Source organism: Centroberyx affinis, unplaced genomic scaffold (genome assembly GCF_046629955.1).
Source record: "Centroberyx affinis isolate AG114_WGS23_722 - 3 ecotype Tasmania unplaced genomic scaffold, CSIRO-AGI_Caff_v1 ptg001993l_1, whole genome shotgun sequence".
Lineage (NCBI taxonomy): Eukaryota > Metazoa > Chordata > Actinopteri > Beryciformes > Berycidae > Centroberyx > Centroberyx affinis.
In genome coordinates, this window is record NW_027280337.1 from 18,226 (window position 1) to 35,958 (window position 17,733).

Here is a 17,733-nt window from a genome sequence, read left to right on the forward strand (position 1 = left end):
CGCACACACGCCCACACACTCCCACACTCGTACCAGCGAATAGAGAAACGCCAATTCATTCTGCCTGCTGCAAAACAAAAAGGCCTGTTTTGGAGCGTGGCCAGCACAAGGGAACAATCCATTGGGGGAGCAAGAAATCACTGACTGAAGCTATTTACTTTCCCTCGCAGTGAGAAAGCCTATTCTTCACTCCAGCCTCTCTGCATTCTGCTTTCTGCAGAAACTCTGCCATACTGTTTTACTCCAGTACACAGGGAGGAGAAAGGCAGAAATTAGTGTGTGGAACAATGATTTAATTTTATTATTATACCGTTTACCATTTAGCACAATGGGAGGATGAGACTAGTGATCATCGGATCTACTTTTCCAAATATCCTCTTGTCTTGACGGTTAAAAGCATAATGTTAAATGAGGATCTGAGATCTTTGACATTAAAAAAGTTCAAGAGGCCCTGCTATATAGATATGGATGGATGGATGGAAAAATCTCTAACTTTCTCCCTACCCTCCCGTCCTCCTTTTCCAGGCACGGTGATGACTCCCAACTACCTGCGCTCACCTAAGATCAGCGTCTCTCCCTACTGCGACTGCAGCAGCAGCGGCAACAACAAGGATGAGTGTGACAAGTTCACAGAGTTTTTCACTGACAACACCTGCCTCCGTGAGTCACACTGCCTTCCCCCTGCCCATCTGTTGTCTTTTCTTTTACTCATGTTCTCATATTTTCTGCTCTGCCCTATTCTATTCTATTCTCTACTGTTCCATTCTGTACTGTACTGTATTGTAATGTTCTGCACTGTTCTGTTCTGTTCCGTTCTATTCTATTCTGTTCTGCTCTGTTCCCCTCTGTTCTGTTCTATTCTCCTCTGTTATGTTCTGTTCTATTATTTTCCACTCTGGATGGCTGGTCTTAGTCCTGTTTTGCTCTACTCTCCTCTGTTCTTTTATCTTCTCTCATCCTTGCCTTTACACACTCTCCTCTCTCTCTCTCTCTCTCTCTCTCTCTCTCTGTCTTTCTATCTCTCCCTCCCTCCCTCCCTCCCTCGCTCTCTTCTCATCAAATATATCCCATAGCCATGCTGGCATTGTTATCCCTTGCATTATAAAGAAACCACTTATAATGCAACTGTGTGTGTGTGTGTGTGTGTGTGTGTGTGTGACGTGTGTGTGTTTGTGCCTAATATCCGTAGCAGAATTCCTCCAGATCACTGAAAGAAAGGGGCTTTGTCATCAAGCCCTCTCACACGACAACTTTAATTAACCATCCCTACACACACACACACACACACACACACATACGCACACACAAACACACCTATCTCCAGCCAACCCTAATAAGTTGTGCAGCAGTCTTACCAAGCCATGGAGATAAGACGCAGATTCATTGCTGTCTGTGTCTGTGTAATCCCAGCTAATGCTCCTCCTTCTGTTTTGATGCAGTGCTGTCAGTGTCAGTCAACCCATCACCGCCCCCCCCAAACACTGCCTTTTATCAGTGGAGAGCACTGGACTGTGATACTGTGTTGATCCCTTTAGGGAAATTCTCTCCAGGTCAGAACACAGGGTCAGTTACACACTACTTCAGATACACAATGTAGTTTTTTTGTTACATACTTGCTCAAGGGAACTTCAGCAGGGCGGATGCTTGCAGTCGTGTGTGCTTGAATCCGGGTTCTCCAGCCGAAGGATGGTCTCTCAAAGGGCCTAGAGGTTAGAGGGAGAGTCTCATCAATGGATGGTCACAGGTTCAGTCCCAGTGAGATCCAGTGTCCTTCCCTAAAGTCAAAATGTAGAAAGAAAAAGAACCTCCTCATGGTGCCGCAAATAGGGAATAATTTTCCAATTCTAAAATGTTTGTCTCAAAGGAATAGTAGGAGAAACCAAACACTCCTAAAATGAATTGTCCTATGAGGGATTATTAAAGTGTTAATCAGTCAACGCTGCACTAGGCAAGATAACACAGTGGTGCTGCAACAGAAAATACCTAATTTGACTAATTGAGACCCTGAAGATTTGCTCTATTTGCCCAAATGAAATTCGGATGTCATTGCATGTACACCTCCCATAGGAAGTGACAACTTAAGAGTGAAATGCAAACTGTCTCTTCAAAAGCAGTGAGTGAGCGCTCCATCCAGAGAAAGCTAGACTCACCAACGTTAGATCTTTTTTACTCTCTCATGCCTTTGGTTTCCTTTGGTGTAAAGCATCACAGACTGGCTGGGTTGGTAAACATGAGCGCGATGTGTGCAGTTTACTGACAGTTACCTCTTGCTGCCATTTGGAGCCACCCACGTGCAAAGAATCGTAGTGCAGAATCGAAAAATTAATTAAGCAATCAACTGATCAAGAAGTTAGTCAGTCAGTCAGTTACTAAGTAAGCTCATGCTGTGTTACTTGGTGTATATTCAGAATAATAAGCCATAGTCACTATGAGGGGCTGGGTCAGCTCTATACTAGCAAATTGGATGGTATGATTTTCCTCAGTCAATATGACATTTACCAGATGAGAAAACACCAACAAGATGCGGCCCCATCCCCGCTAACACTCCTCTCTGCTCCTCTCTCTCTCCTCTCCTCTTTTGTCCTCTCATCTCCTTTTCTTTTTCCAGTCCTCCCTTCTCTTCTTCTCTCCTCTCCTCTCCTCACCTCTCCTCTTCTCCCCTCTTGCTTTCTCTGCACTGTGTTTTTTTTCCCAGCGAGGGTTAATGAGGTCGGGCTGCCGTAGATAATAAGGCTGCCACGGTCAGTGTGTGTGTGTGTGTGTTCGTGCATACAGAGTGTGTGTCTATGTCTACATGTTTGCATATGTGCTTTTTTGTGTGTGGGTCTGTGAAAGTGTGTGAGCGTGTGTCCGTTTGAGTGTGTGAGTGTGTATGTGTGTGTGTGTGTGAGAGAGAGAAAGTTGGGATCAACGGGGGTTAATGTGGGTTAAACCAACCTGTCTGTCTTCCTGTCTCTCTCTCTCCTTCCCTCTCTATCCATCACTTCCATACATTCACACTGGGGAGCCCAGTGAAGGGCACAGTGGGGGAATAAGCTGCTCTGCCTTTTCTCTTTTATCCTCAATTCTCTCTCTCTCTTTCTGTCTCTTTCACTCTCTCTTTCCATCTCTCCCTCCCTCTTTTACTGTTACAGCCCCCCCCCCCCCTTTTACCTCTTCTCTCCCTGCTCCCACTTTACTTTACTTCTTCCAGTTCCTTCCTTCTCTCTGTCTCCAGCTCCCTCCTTTCATCCCCTCCCCCTCTCCACTCTCATTAAGCTTGCTCAGCAGTAACTGTAACTGACAACTCTGAAGATCTCTCTGCTCCTGACACACGCCGGCTATAGGGTCATGACTAGAGAGAAACCACGAGAGAGGAAGAGAAGAGAGAGATGGAGAGGGAGAGAAAGATGGAGAGGGGGGGAGAGAGAGAGGGAGAGAGCGAGACAAACGGAGAGAAGATAGAGAGAGTGAGAGAGGACTTTCTGTCGTTTCACTGGTGTTTACTAAAGAGAAATTTGCTTAGAGATGATGGAGTTTTGAGAACTGATTGGGATGGCTGGCTGGCTATTTTTGCTTTATAGCTGCATATATAAACATAACTCTAATATACTCAAGAAAGCAAACTTTATAATATTCAAAACTTTCTTCCAATGCGATGCCTACCAGTTTGCTCAATATTATGCAAAGGCGACACACTAAAAACAATCGTGAAATCAATGCCAATACCAAACAGGATTATAATTTGAGTATTACAGCATGCCTAGGCTTAAAATGAGTTGTAGACATTGGTGAGAGACAAACTCATAACAGAAACATGAACATCTGCCTGTTGTAAATGCCAAGCACTGATAAGATGATATCATGTTTGTTCAAATGCACCATGCTGTTTGAGCTTGGTGAAGGTCGAGAGAATGACTGTGTGTGTGTGTGTGTGTGTGTGTGTGTGTGTCTGTGTGTGATTTTAGAAAGTATAGCTCCAATACACAACATATCCTTGATATCACAGGCAGATAGCAGAGATCCTCTGCTCCAGTAGCGTGTTTGTTCAGTCTCCATTGGCTGTACATTTTCATGTAGCCTGAGTATACAGCAGCCAAGGTGCCTTTTACCTTGCACTGAATGTACTGAGAGCGGCCATAAGCTCTGTGCCATGGGGCTTACTGTTCAGACTAAGCCCCACAACTAGATTGCTCTATGTTTAAAGGAATACTTTCACCTATTTTCAGTCTGTTATTTTTCTAAACCAAATCCAATGTGGAGAAAGTTTGTGTATTGACATTTCCATTAACTTGATCAACATGTTATCGTTCCTCATTGAAACTAATGAGGACAACTTGCTGCAAGCTAATGAGCAAAAGCAGTGCAGATGAGATGGTACTGTAAGGTGCATTGGATAAAAGTAAACATTAAAATGTATAGGCCATGTTATATACTTTTATGGATTTGCAAATATATGGATTTGAACAAACTTAGAAGTGGTATTTGAATGTATTTTAATTTTGTAATTGCTGGCTGACAAGGCGCTGCAACCATTCACCCTGCTCCAGTGATATCTTGAAGTTTGATTGATTGAGAATAATTGATTTATTATTACTTTTTTTTTCATTATTTATGAGATAATAATATATAAATATAGGTGGCACCAAATACAAACATATAGGATATTTCTTATATTGTCTAAGCAAAAATCAACTACACAGACAGACACACACACACACACACACACACACACACGCACACAAAGATCTCTCCCCTGACATCCTAAGACTTGATTTGTGGCTTAACATTACCTTAACCACAAACATGGCTTCACACGCACACACATGCTTACACACACACACACACACAGTGTCACAGTGCTATGAGTGTAATTAGGCCTTGTGTGGGGAGACAGAGGAGCTACGAAAAAGCCCATCAACACTTTCAATATGCTCATCAGCCTTCTGCTGCCTCGGCACAAAGCTACCAGGCTGGCTGCTGGGCACACAATTGCATGCACACACACACACATAAACAAGACTGTATGCACGCACACACTCATGAACGAATGCACACACATAAGGGCAGCAGGATATTGACAAAAAATCATATTGCACTTATTTTTTGCTGATTATTGCAATTGCAATATGAATTGCAATACATGTGGACACAGCTTTTTCTACATAATTTATTTTTCAGCACTTATAAAATGTAAAAAAAAAAATGTGTGGGGGAGATAAAATAAGACTTTGTCAGTTTGAAAAAAAATGAAAGATTTGTTACAAGCAAATGCAAGTTGATTTGTAAGCCAGAGCTTCTCCAGTTATTTGTGCTGCCCGAACACACACACATGCACACACACACACACACACACACACACACATACACACACAGATACACACAGGAAGATCAGACCTGAACCAATTGATTCCATTGTAATGAATGTACAAACACAGTATAATGGAGGTTTCCTGTTTTCTCAGCTTAGATAATGAAATCAGTTGTAATTTTCCTTTGGGCACAGCAGCCTGGGAAAGGTGTGCCACAGCGAAGACCTTTATAGCCCTATAGATCCTACTTAAATAAAAGCAATGATGAAAGGTGTGTGTGTGTGTGTGTGTGTGTGTGTGTGTGTGTGTGTGTGTGTGTGTGTGTGTGTGTGTGTGTGTGTGTGTGTGTGTGTGTGTGTGTGTGTGTGACAGAGAGAGAGAGAGAGAGAGAGAGAATCTGAAAAATATTGGGTGATGGATGAGGAAGAGGTATAGATTGAAGTATAGAAAGAAGGGAGAAGAAGGACAGAAAAGACAAAATAGAGAGAGTGAGCAAGTGAATGGTAGAGAGAGAGAGAGAAAGAGAGAGAGTCTTCATGTCATGGGATGCCTGACCTTACTAGAGGCAATTTCAGCAAAGCAGATGAAGTGAGAGCCCATACAGTTCAGCATCAATAAACAGTTACTTTTCTTAAATGTGCAGAGAAAGAGTAGCAGAACTCAGCTATCTCAGACTAAGGTTCTTCCAGGTCAGGGCATCCTTGTGGGGGGTTCAAGCAGATGCCAGTTCCATATGGGTAAGGAAAAGCAAGGGGAGAGGAGGGTGAGACTGTACTGGGTACAGTCTAACTCTGAGGAAATGTGTCTAGGTGCATGTACAATGCCAGGATCCAAAAAAGTCAGTCCTACGGTGATTATCAAATCCATGACAGCCAAGTTGAAGCTTCTGTGCTTGTGGAGAACGTTCGTCCCAAGTTGTCTTCATCGTCTCAACAACTCAAGAGCAGAGAATGAGATGGGCTGTGGCTTTGTATATATGTATATACATGTATATATGAATATACAGTATATACACATGTATGAATATGGTGACGGAGGAGGTGATGTCCATGAGTCTGTCATCTTGTTTTTTTCTTATTTTTGCATCCACTTAGGTTGCTAATTGGCTTGTGAATATTAACACTAGACGCATAGGCTATAGGATTATTGCTCACATGGTCTGACATACTGACATTGTCTGACATACTGACATTCCATTTACTGTAGAATTACAGAAACAATGTGGGCTCTGGCTGCCTGCTGCTCCCTTCATTACAGTAATGCTCCCCTCTACTTCTGTAGTGATGCGTTTTGACCTGGAGATGTCACGGTTAATTACTGTATCCAACTTTGAAACTCAGGCCACAGTTTGGTCCAAATGAATTTCATTACTACAATGAAATATTAATTTTGTGTGAATTTCTCAGCCAACAATTTTTTTGCTAAGGAGGCCCTCCTTGGCTATAAATTGCTGCGGGAAACGCTGCTCTCTACACTTCCCAGAAAAAAAACCCCATTCCACTTGCTAACCATCACGGCGACAATCAGGCATGAAGCCACTTAGCACACCATGGGGCTGAAGGTAGTTCTCCTGCTGGGAGTCCCGACACGCTTTGAGAATCCTCCGGTTCCTCCTGCTTTAAGAAATAACTCGATGTAGGTCAGTGGAAATTAGGGAATGCCGCCACGGGTGCATTGAGAGGAGAGCGGGGCGGGTCACTGGAGTAATACCCACCATCAATTATCCTGCACACACTCTACGCCTGGAGGATGGGTGCTGTCCGCGCTGCTGCAGGTGCTCCCTCGGCCCCGTGGTGCAACACTGGGACAGAAGGGTGCATGTATGCTGTATAGGCATATAGGCATATCCATCTGTCTTTGCACATGCACACGTATGAATATTTCAGTGGGGTTAAAGAGCCGATGCAAATACGCCTCCCTTCCTTTCACATAGTATTAGGGTCGTAACTCACTGACCCTGGGACAGAAGAATATCATTATACTTTCAAACAGCAGCTCTGCAAAGCTCAACTCTCCTCTGATGTTTATGCGTGTGTGTGTGTGTGTGTGCGTGTGTGTGTGTGTGTGTGTGTGTGTGTGTGTGTGTGTGTGTCTTTTACATCAAAGCCATAGCAGACTATTAATAGGGCCACTAATGGACTCTAATGGTAAATAGCCACATCAGCACTTAGGCTTTGTTATCACTTGCCTACATAATAAATTCACCACACAGTCAAAAACGCAAGTACCTTCTAACTGACCTGTAATTGTGGGGTGGATAGGAGCAATATATACATTTTTTTTACACAGACTAAGAAGTACTCTGAATTGCTGACAGTGTCTACTTTTGCTTTAGTTGTGTCTTTTGATGTTAGACACAAATCGGATGATTTAGCAGCAAAGGACAAAAAAACAACATTAGCTCATTGTCACAGTGGCTTTGCTATTGTCTGCATATCAAGCATCAAATGTAGAGTAATACATGCATATACACATATACACAAGCATCTGTATGCTCACTGAGTCTGAGCAAGTTGAAAGCTTTGTTCAAAGCCTGAATACATTTATTTTATTGTTTTATTGTATTGTATTTTATTATTTTATTGTTTATTGAGTTATTCAGTATTTTAGTTGGTTGATTCAAACTTAACGTAATTTTACAAATCTTTAAAAGCTCTCTCTCTCTCTCTCTCTCCCCCTCTCTCTCTCTCTCTCTTCCTCTGTAGGTAACGCCATCCAGGCCTTTGGGAATGGGACAGATGTGGGGGTGTGGCAGCCGATGCCCCCCGTCCAGACCACCACCTCCACCACCACCCCCTTCCAGAGGAACCGCGAACGCAACCCCAACACCATCGACAACCACATCAACACAGACCCTGGCATCTATCACTTCTGCGGCAGTCTACAGGTGAGAGACAACACAAGCTACTTTTGGATTCAGAGGACTGGTATTTGCATAGGAGGAGTCTACAGTAGGTCGGTGGTACTCAACGTAGGGTTCAGGGACCCCCAGTGGTCCTTGAACTGGGGTTTCAGGGGGTCCCCAGCAAAACAAGGAATAGTTTCAACTATAATTTGATTCACTAGAAATGATCCCAATTAGAGACTGTATACTGACTATTGTAATCACAGGTTTCACTATCAACACTATTATCTCACTATGGACAGTTCTACAATTCAATACTAAATCAACAGCAACAACATATGAATCTAGTCAAATGGGGGTCTGTGACCTATTTGTGTCCATGGCATGAAAATGTATGAAAAGCCCTTTTCTAGGTAGAGAGAAAGTAGGCTACAGTTGTCATGGATGTTTCATGTCACAGATTTATCTGTCTTTCTGTCTATCCAACTACTGGGCAGATTATGTTGTTTCCTCCTGTGTGTCCGACTACCTGCTAATCTGTCTGTCCATCTGTTTGTCCCTCATCTGTCCATCTACTGTAGCTATATTACTGCCAGTCTGTCTATCCTTCTGTCCGCCCACCCATCTCTCTGCCACTCCAGCCACTTTCTGAGTGCCTTTTGCCGATCTGACAGTCTGTTTGTGTCTCATTCTATCTACTAGTGTTCTCACGATGCCAGAATTTTGCCTCTGATACCTATGATAAGTGTAATATCTAAAAATTTGAAACTATGATGATACCACAGCAAAAGAGAAAGGAAATATCAAACAATATCATACTACACTTGACTTGGATATTTGTAGCAACTGCTCCACAGGAGTTTTGATATCGTTTTCAACTTTGTTGGCATAGTAAGCAAAATAGTTTCATATTTTGCCCCTGGCACCTGTTTTCTGAAGCAGTTTAGAGAGGACTGGGATTCAGTTCAAGACCTGGTGGACTGTCTGACGCTGTGGCTGTTTTCAGCTGTTTGACTATTTTGTGCTGACTTCTGCTGTCCACTGTCAAGAGGACGGCAGCTCTGTCTATTCCAATCCTTCTTCTTCTTTTTTTAACTATTCCAATCCACATACCATCCACACCTATACACCCTCTGGAAGTGACGTTGAAAGTATTGAACATTTATAAAATTCAATATTGAATTCAATCATTTGCAACGGTACTAAAGTTGTATAAAAATTTTGGTTATTTTGACAACACTGTTGACTCATCTGTCTGATTTCCTACCCACCTTTCTATCTTCCCACATGTCTTTTTGCGAGTCTGCTCCACTGTCTACACACTCATCTGTCTGTACATCTGTGTTACTTGTGTGTGCCAACCACACTGTGCCAGATGAGCATCTGACACCGAATGCATTTCTCTGCTGGAGCAGCCATTCCTGCTCTACAGGAGCAGCAGTTATCTGGCTGATGAAACAGAGGGATTGCTAGCAGCAATCCTAAACAGCGGTGACAGGCTCCTGGGTCAGGGGGAAGTGAGGATAATACTGTCATTATCAGCAGCGAGATGACAGAGACTTGGAAAGCCATTTCACCTATAATACTGCAACTCAGTGATGCATTTATGTGAGCATTTGGATCCAAAGTTTACAGGAAAAACCTCCAGCAGTGATCCTCAAGCCAAACTCGAATTCAGCCGCGATAATTTTTTTGCTCTACTGACTACCAACTTTAAAATAAACATCACTTTATATGTTTATGTTGTTGTTGTCATGTTTATGAAGCACCATGCTGCTGCAGTCATCATGAGCGCAGGTACAACGATGTAAAGTCTGTGCTGTAGCTTTTACTCAAGCTCCACGACTGTTTTCAGAAAGACAAGAGCAGATTTCAAAAGCACACACACACACACACACACACACACACATACTGTGCTGATAATGAGCTTTGGTGGTGTACTGGTGCGTGTGTGCTGTTGGCACTACTCTGATAGCATGTCAAATACAAGTTAATGAGAGTATTCTTGTGTTAAACTGCTTTGTCTGTGGTGTGTGTGTGTGTGTGCGTGCATGATAGCGATCACATGTGTGTGTCTGAGTATCTATGGATTTGAGTGCGTTGGTATACAAGTATATGTATGATTTTATGTGTGTGTGTGTGTGTGTGTGTGCAGGCATCAAGGCATACTATGTTGTTGCAACCACCACTAGGGACAGGCCTGTCAGAAGACTCACTCCTCATTGATCTCTCTCTCTCTCTCTCTCTCTCTCTCTCTCTCTCTCTCTCTCTCTCTCTCTCTCTCTCTCTCTCCCTCTCTCTCTCCCCCTCTCTCCCCTCTCTCTCACACACACACACATGCAGAGTAATAACCAATAACCAATGACTCAGAACCCCTCCACTTCCAGCCAATGACAGCTCGGCAACACTTACAACAATGCATTTACCTTGAACACTGAGGCTTGAAAGAAAGAATCAAAGATTAGAGAAAAGAAAAGAAGCGGAAGGTGTATTGGCTGAATGACAGGGAAGAAAGCTCCTCGGCTCCCCAGGAGATATTCCTTTTTAGGAGCCGGAGGAAAACAGCTTGAGACCTGTGTGCCTTCCACCTTCCCTTTTGTCAATGTTCGCAAATCTAGTTTGGCTCCTGTGTGGATTGCTCAGACAACGCGAGGAAAAGTGCTTTTGACCGTAAGCTTCAAACTAAATTAGAGGGAAGCCAGCTTTCTTTTTTTGTCTTCTGTTCCTGAGAGTGTAGTTTTCTCTCTTCTTTTTCCTCTCCTTCTCTCTCTGTTTTTCCTCTGCATTGTCTTTGTGTGATGTGAACGTGTTGCGAGGCAGGCAAGAGGCCTCCTGTCTTCCTGAGTTTGGAGGGAAATTAAGTCGGGGGGCTTTTTCTCACCACACAAAACAAAAGGCAGAGGGAGGCAGCAGGGTCCACAGTAAGCCCAGCAACCTGCCCTACCACAGTTAAAAAAGCCATACACACACACACACACACCACACACAAGATTGTACATACACACAAACATACACAGGCCCACACAGAAAATTCACAGGGAAACACAAACACATAAGCAGTATTCAACAGGCCCTAGGGCTACGCCAGCCTGTTCTTATGAATATCGTTAACTCCAAAAGCAAGCAGCAAAGTGCCCTGGACAAATATGGAAATCTAACACATGCTAATGTGACTTTTTAGAAGCAAGCAGTCGACAGAACAGGTATCAGGCAACTAACGTAAACACATGGAAGCAAGGCAGGAATATATGTTGGATTTGGTGAAGTGAAAATATTTTTGAATTGGAAATAAGCCTTTGCAATTGTTTCGAATTATAAGGTATGTACAGATTAAAATATGGTATACAGCATATGTATATGTAATCACAGTTTATGTTGTTAAAGTGTAACTGTGATGTAATTGAATCTGTTTTGCCATATAAACATTTTTAGTTAAAGTTTCTAATCAAAATGGAGGTATTATAACAATGCAGTGGCAGATGGAGCCTCATAATTCTGAATGGAATTGACATTCTCTGATTCAGAATGAACTACAATTAAAATCTCCAAATGTCCCAGCATTGAGATGCACTGCTCTCAAAGTACCTTCAGGATGTTGGCCCTGATGAGCTATAAAAGTTAATTACCTTTCCTCTCTGTGCCGCTATCTGAGACGTGAAAACATTTAAAACTTTTAATATGTCTACACAACTGTCAAGATGACACAGAACGCAGATGGGACCTCATCATCAAACTCACAATCTGATGAAAGTTGCTTTTAGTCATCATATTCCTGAGACTGAAAGACCTATACCAGTTTTATTTCCTAATGCTGAGGACATCTGGCACCATGTTTGAAATTCTTAGCTGGTTCTTATGTTTGGGTTTCTTATTTGGTCCTATCACCAGTCTTTATGCCGAGGCCTGCAAATACACCATGATTTATGGACATCATTCCACAGGAGCTTTTTCTTTTTGCAGTTTAGCACCGAAGCAAAGGTGTAATAACGGAATACAGTTTCTCACTCTCCGCATTACCATGCCTGCTACATCCTGTACATCCCTATTTTTGGTCTGAATTCACTATACTGTATACTGAAGCCATTTATTATTCTGTCACACCTACAACCTATGCAGGCACACACACACACACACACACACACACACACACAATCTCCCTGAAGCCAAAACTAAAGTTGCATTCATTCCCAGCATAACTTGTCGTTTCAATGTCCAAGTCATTTAATGCGAAGCGGCCAACTAATTTTCTTATCTTAAGCCACAACATGTTGTGCTTACATGCAAGTGCCAAACTCTTAATCAGACGCTTGATTCACAGAATACAGCCACATCATATTACTAGAATGTTCCAGTGCTGATTACTAGACCTGCAGATCACCAAATCAACACATCATGTGCTTGCACAAATGGTAATGGACTTCTAATCTCTGTCGGAACAACCTTCCAGACACAGAAGAGAGAATGAAAATCGATGAGATGAAGTGCAATCACTGAATACGTTTCATATTTGTGTTCTGGACACATACGGTCTTGATTTTTGTCTTGCTTTTTGTGTCTCGATTGTATTCATGTTTCCTTTTTTAATATACAGTACAGGGGTTTGATCCAAATGTGTGACTCTAAGTATTATATATATTTGGTTAGATTAATTAAGTTAAAGATTAAATTTCAACAGTGTGCATCTAATGTTCTGAAACTTTTTCCTAGCCAAAAAATTCAAATGTTTTGAATATTAAAACTTTGTTGTGAAAACTGACCCAAAGCAAGTGTAAAGTACTAGACAGCACATACTGTTATATATGTAATTTTATTATTTCAGTACTAATATCTTATGCAATACATAGGAATGAAAAACACAGTGATGCAATAACATACCGGCTGCTTGGGGCCATTTAGCTAGAAGCAGCCTCATGAATTACTCTCACCCCTCATTTACACACATGCACTCTGTGTGTGTGTGTGCGTGTGTGTGTGTGTGTGTGTGTGTGTGTGTGTAAGAGAGAGAGAATGTGTGTTTATGTGTGTGTCAGAGAGAAAACGTATGTGTGTATGTGTACATGTGTGCAAGTGCGTGTGGTTGTGTACTGTAAGACTGCATATGTGTGTGTGTGTGTGTGTGTGTGTGTGGTTGAGTGAGAGAGAGGGCCTTTGAATGATAAATTTGAGATGAAATCACAGTCTGTGCATGACTGTCCCTCTGTGCTCAGCCTCGCTCTTGTTCTCCTCACATTGTAAATATCAAAGGCTTTAAAAGTTTAAAAGGCTCTGAGGGTAAACTCTACAAGGTTGTTATAGTTTTACAATTTACATTAGTTTGTCGCTTTATTTTATTTTAAAATTTGATTTCATTTTCAGTCAAGCATAGATTTTTTGTTTATATATAAATGTGCAGTTTCAATTTATTGATTATTTAGAGTTTACTTAAAGCTTGAGCATTTCAAGTGCCATGCCTGTGTGAAGTGTTGTTTGCACCTACTGTGTTGTACATATCGACAGAATATTATCAGTATAATTACTTTGTATTGTAGTATTGATTGTTGATCTGAAGCATTTAATTAGGATTCTGTCTCTCCACGTCCACTTCACTGTCAGTGTGCCAACTGCCAAATGACTAAAACTTTTCACCCACACACACAGCATGTGTTGTGGCCCGGTCTACAAGCTGAATACATTTATTACCTTTGCAAATTTCTTCACTCATTCACTCATGACTGTTTTCACCGCTGGACTGGTTAATACTTGACATGTAACCAGAGTTGCTTGTTACTGTAGATTCCAAGGGAAACTCTACAGTTTCAATATCAGTGTCCCGTTTTCTCCTCACTGTGCTCACAGCCACCTATTTTTAAATGTATTATATTTTACAAGATGCTTGAGACGGAGTGCCTCAGTAAGAGCTGACATGGGCTGTGTGTGTTTGTCAGTGCTGGCAGAGTCTGTGGATGCGTTGGTGCGTCTGTGAGGATGTATGCACAGGAGTAGCACAAATGATGTTAGATGGTGTTGAGATTGTACACGTGAGCATGTGTATATTTACTGTTTCTCTACTCTACTCCAATAATGCATACCACCTGAGCACCTAAAAAGCGCTAGCGCACTATCCCTAACCCTAACCCTTTACTAAAATGTCGACATTTTAAGATAACCTAAGACATCTCCTATCTTCTAAGATAACCTTGAAACTTTCTTTTCCAACATACACACTAACCGTATAGCTAAGAGGGGAAGGCCCTTGATTTTGGTCTAAAGCTGATTTTGATGTTGTTGTCAGGCCCTTTTAGATAATGCTAGAAAGAAAATCCAAGCTAAAAAATAATTTTCTCATGTTATTGCTACAATGTTAGACAGTTCAGTCTAGAACAAGTCTTTCCCAAGCAAGCAGACACCCTGTAAACTGAGATTAAAATCTGTTTTTCATTAAAGAGTAACAAAACACCAAATCTGTGTGAAGCCTGACATCTAATAGTAAAAAGCATGCTACTGAAATTGCCATCTGTCATCGGCTGATCATCTTTCCACCTAGGGTGACATTAAATTACTCTTTAATCATAAATGAACTAATTACAGTATCCAGTGTGATTTAATGCCATTTAGAACGCCATGTACAATGGCTACGAGGTGTATGGGTTTCTGTTTCAGAACTACAAAATCTTACTGAAACGTCCATGGTCTATACTACAGTTAGTCTCCTGTATGTGTCCACAAATTGAATAATTGTCCAACATCATAGTAGTAACAAAATGTGATGATATTCTTTTTATCATATTTTAGGGTGGATCTACCTGTTCCTCACCTTGTAATATTGATCTTGATTCTCCATTTCTTGCATTTACAGGCTCAGAAATTGAAGTCAAACTCCACTGTTGATGGTGTCTTCTGCGTGGTAAGAATATACCAATTTGTTGTCATAATCTTTCTCATGAAAATACATTTCCTGGATTTCATATCTATGTACAAAATGTTAGGTTTAACTACAGTAACAACAAAAATTCTAGTCAGTGTAGGGCAAGAAAATACATGACTCAGAGTAAGGCAAGAAAAAATATTTTCACAGAAATGCAATAACAACCACTAACTGGAGGTTAGGCAAGAAAAAAATCAGTTTAAGGGGAAGGTTTTAAGCCATGACTTTACATTTGGTTTTGACAAATTTCCTGTTGGTATGAACTTGGTTGTCAAAGAGCATAATGAATTTAAAACAACTTTTAGAGTGAGGCAAGAACTAGCTGAAGAAAACATGTTTTGGTCAGGGTTTAAGGGAAAGATTTGGTTTTGATACCATGGTTATACAACAAAATAATTTCCTTGTTCGTACAAAGTTTAATTAAGAAGAAAAGAAATTACTCAAACTTGGGGCACCCCAGGGCACTTTGTGTTATGTGGACAAAACCAGGGTGCAGTTCTTTTCATATAATTTCTTAAAAATGAACATGAAACAGTATATCAGATATTGATATACAGTACTGTATATTGGTTTGCTTGAAAATGCTGTCAATATAGTGATGGGTTTAATTTCGGAAAAACAATTTAGCCTGGAAAATCTGTACACAACGCTTGTGTTGGGAGATAAAATCTCAAACCATTTTGCCATTGTATCTTCTTGAGACAACAAGAATAATCCAATTATCTAATCATCACAAACTCTGCCCCGACCCCGGTGTTAAAAGCCTCTGACCCCTCTCAGACAGTGATTGCCATGGCAATCCTTCCTGCCTCCTTTGTAAACTCCTGGTCTTTGTAGTCCCTTTGAGGCTGAAATGGGATCGTTGCTTATCTGGTGGCTTTTAAAGTTCACTGTAAATGTCATTGTACAATAATAAGGCACTATTATGCACTGGACTGACATTTAATAGAGGCAGGGACAGGTCTAGGGGAGATGACCCAGCCGCTAGCTTGCAGCTTTATTAGCGAGCCAAAGACCAGTGCTTTCTTTGAAGCTCAAAATACGCCTACTAACACACACTTGCACACATGTGCACACACATACTCATACACAAACACATACAAACACACTTTTTGGCTTTTCCACCGTGGCCTTTTAGTTATGAAAACAACCTTTGATTTTTTACTGTGTCACACAATATTAATTTATTCAGAGTTTTTATAGGTGATATTATTGAATTAAACATTTGAATGCCATGTGAATTGTGCCACATTATATATACATGAGTTAAACTTCAGTGAACTCCAGTTTATGTCCTAGGGCATACTGCCATTGGCAAGCGAATCACTATGGTTTCAGAAAATGAGGCAGCTTCTCCGATGGTACAAACGCATACATAAATAGGGCCTAACTACTTAAAAAACAAGTGTAAACTAGCTTAGTGCTAGTTTCAAGCTCGCCATCTGTTTTGTCTGTGAAGCTGACCAATAACAGCTTAAAGTATCAAACCCAAGCATATTAATTGTACATTCAAAATTCTTCAGCATCTGGGCAAACAAATGACAAAAATAAAGAAGACCCAAGGCAACCTGCTTAGGCCTATAAATGATTTTAGTTTCAGAGGGGGTGAATCTTGAAGTGCGTGATAGCCACATTGCACACACACACACCCATATGTTGTTTACTATGATATCCTTATGTTGGTTCAATTGTCTTTGCCCTGACCTCAAACTCTATTGATCTATTTTGTCATCTCTCTCTCTGTCTCTCTCTCTCTCTCTCTCCTTCCCTCTGTCTTTCTCACTCAGGACCCTCAGATAGACGGTCCAAGCACGTCCAACGTCATCCCAAGAAACTCAGCCGTCCCCAGATGGCCTCCAGGCGGCCTGGTCTCTCTGCTGCCCCCGCTGCTCTGGCTGTGGTACTGCGACCTGCCGGCGCTCTCCTCGGCAGCCACTTTGTAGCCTAGCCGCCGCCTCACAGCAACAAACAACAATGGACTGACAAAACATATTTGTATAAAAGAAAAAGCAAAACAAGAAATTATATCCTCTCTTCCCAGTAATACCTGTTGTATTTTTATTTCCCTCTCGATTCTATCTCTCTCTTGATTCCTACTTTGTTTTTTTATTAATTTTTGGGAAGCTTTTTTGGTTTTGTTTTGTTTTTTTGCATTGCAGCTGTGCGCTAAACCAGTGATCTACTGTTAAGTGTTAACTCAGTTTGGCTATGTGTTCCCTTTGGGTTAGTTGTAAAAGGGATATAAAGCTTCTGTGTTGCTCACTGGGCGGCAATGAGAAAATACTATAGAACTACATTCCAATAAACCATGGCTGGTGGTTCTTGGAAGGGGACACATGATGTAAATTAACAACAATTTGACAGCCATCATTCAGTTTCCATCCATGTCTGTTTGTGTGTTGAGGCTAGGTGGGGTCTTTAGCTTAAAAGTCACAGTCAGTTCAGTAACAGCTACATAACTTGGGCAGCCTTTTCGGTGTTATTCAGCCTCATCTGTGGTGTGTGTTTGTTTTGATAATGGCGTGATCTGTTGTTCCACATTTTCTGAATTGAATGAAGGGTTTAATGGACACAGATTAAGATGATGCTTGGGTGGTGAGACAAAAATACCGCTTGACAACCTTTTTTCTTCTGGGTGTTTAAACTTTAGGGTCAAAGCAGCTGTAAGAGTATTTGGCTGAGAACTGACATTA

The 17,733-nt window shown here is 41.4% G+C and overlaps 1 protein-coding gene across 1 annotated transcript in view; it reads left to right on the forward strand.

Moving 5' to 3' along the window:
• LOC139653868 (GDNF family receptor alpha-1-like) overlaps positions 1-17,452 on the forward strand; it is a 31,839-nt gene extending 14,387 nt beyond the window's left edge. Inside the window, exons 5-8 of the mRNA XM_071530871.1 lie at positions 526-660; positions 7,997-8,178; positions 14,972-15,019; positions 16,828-17,452. Of these exons, the coding sequence (XP_071386972.1) occupies positions 526-660; positions 7,997-8,178; positions 14,972-15,019; positions 16,828-16,983 (521 nt within the window). The 3' untranslated portion in view covers positions 16,984-17,452. The remainder of the gene's footprint in view (positions 1-525; positions 661-7,996; positions 8,179-14,971; positions 15,020-16,827) is intronic.
• The last annotated feature ends 281 nt before the right edge of the window (positions 17,453-17,733 follow it).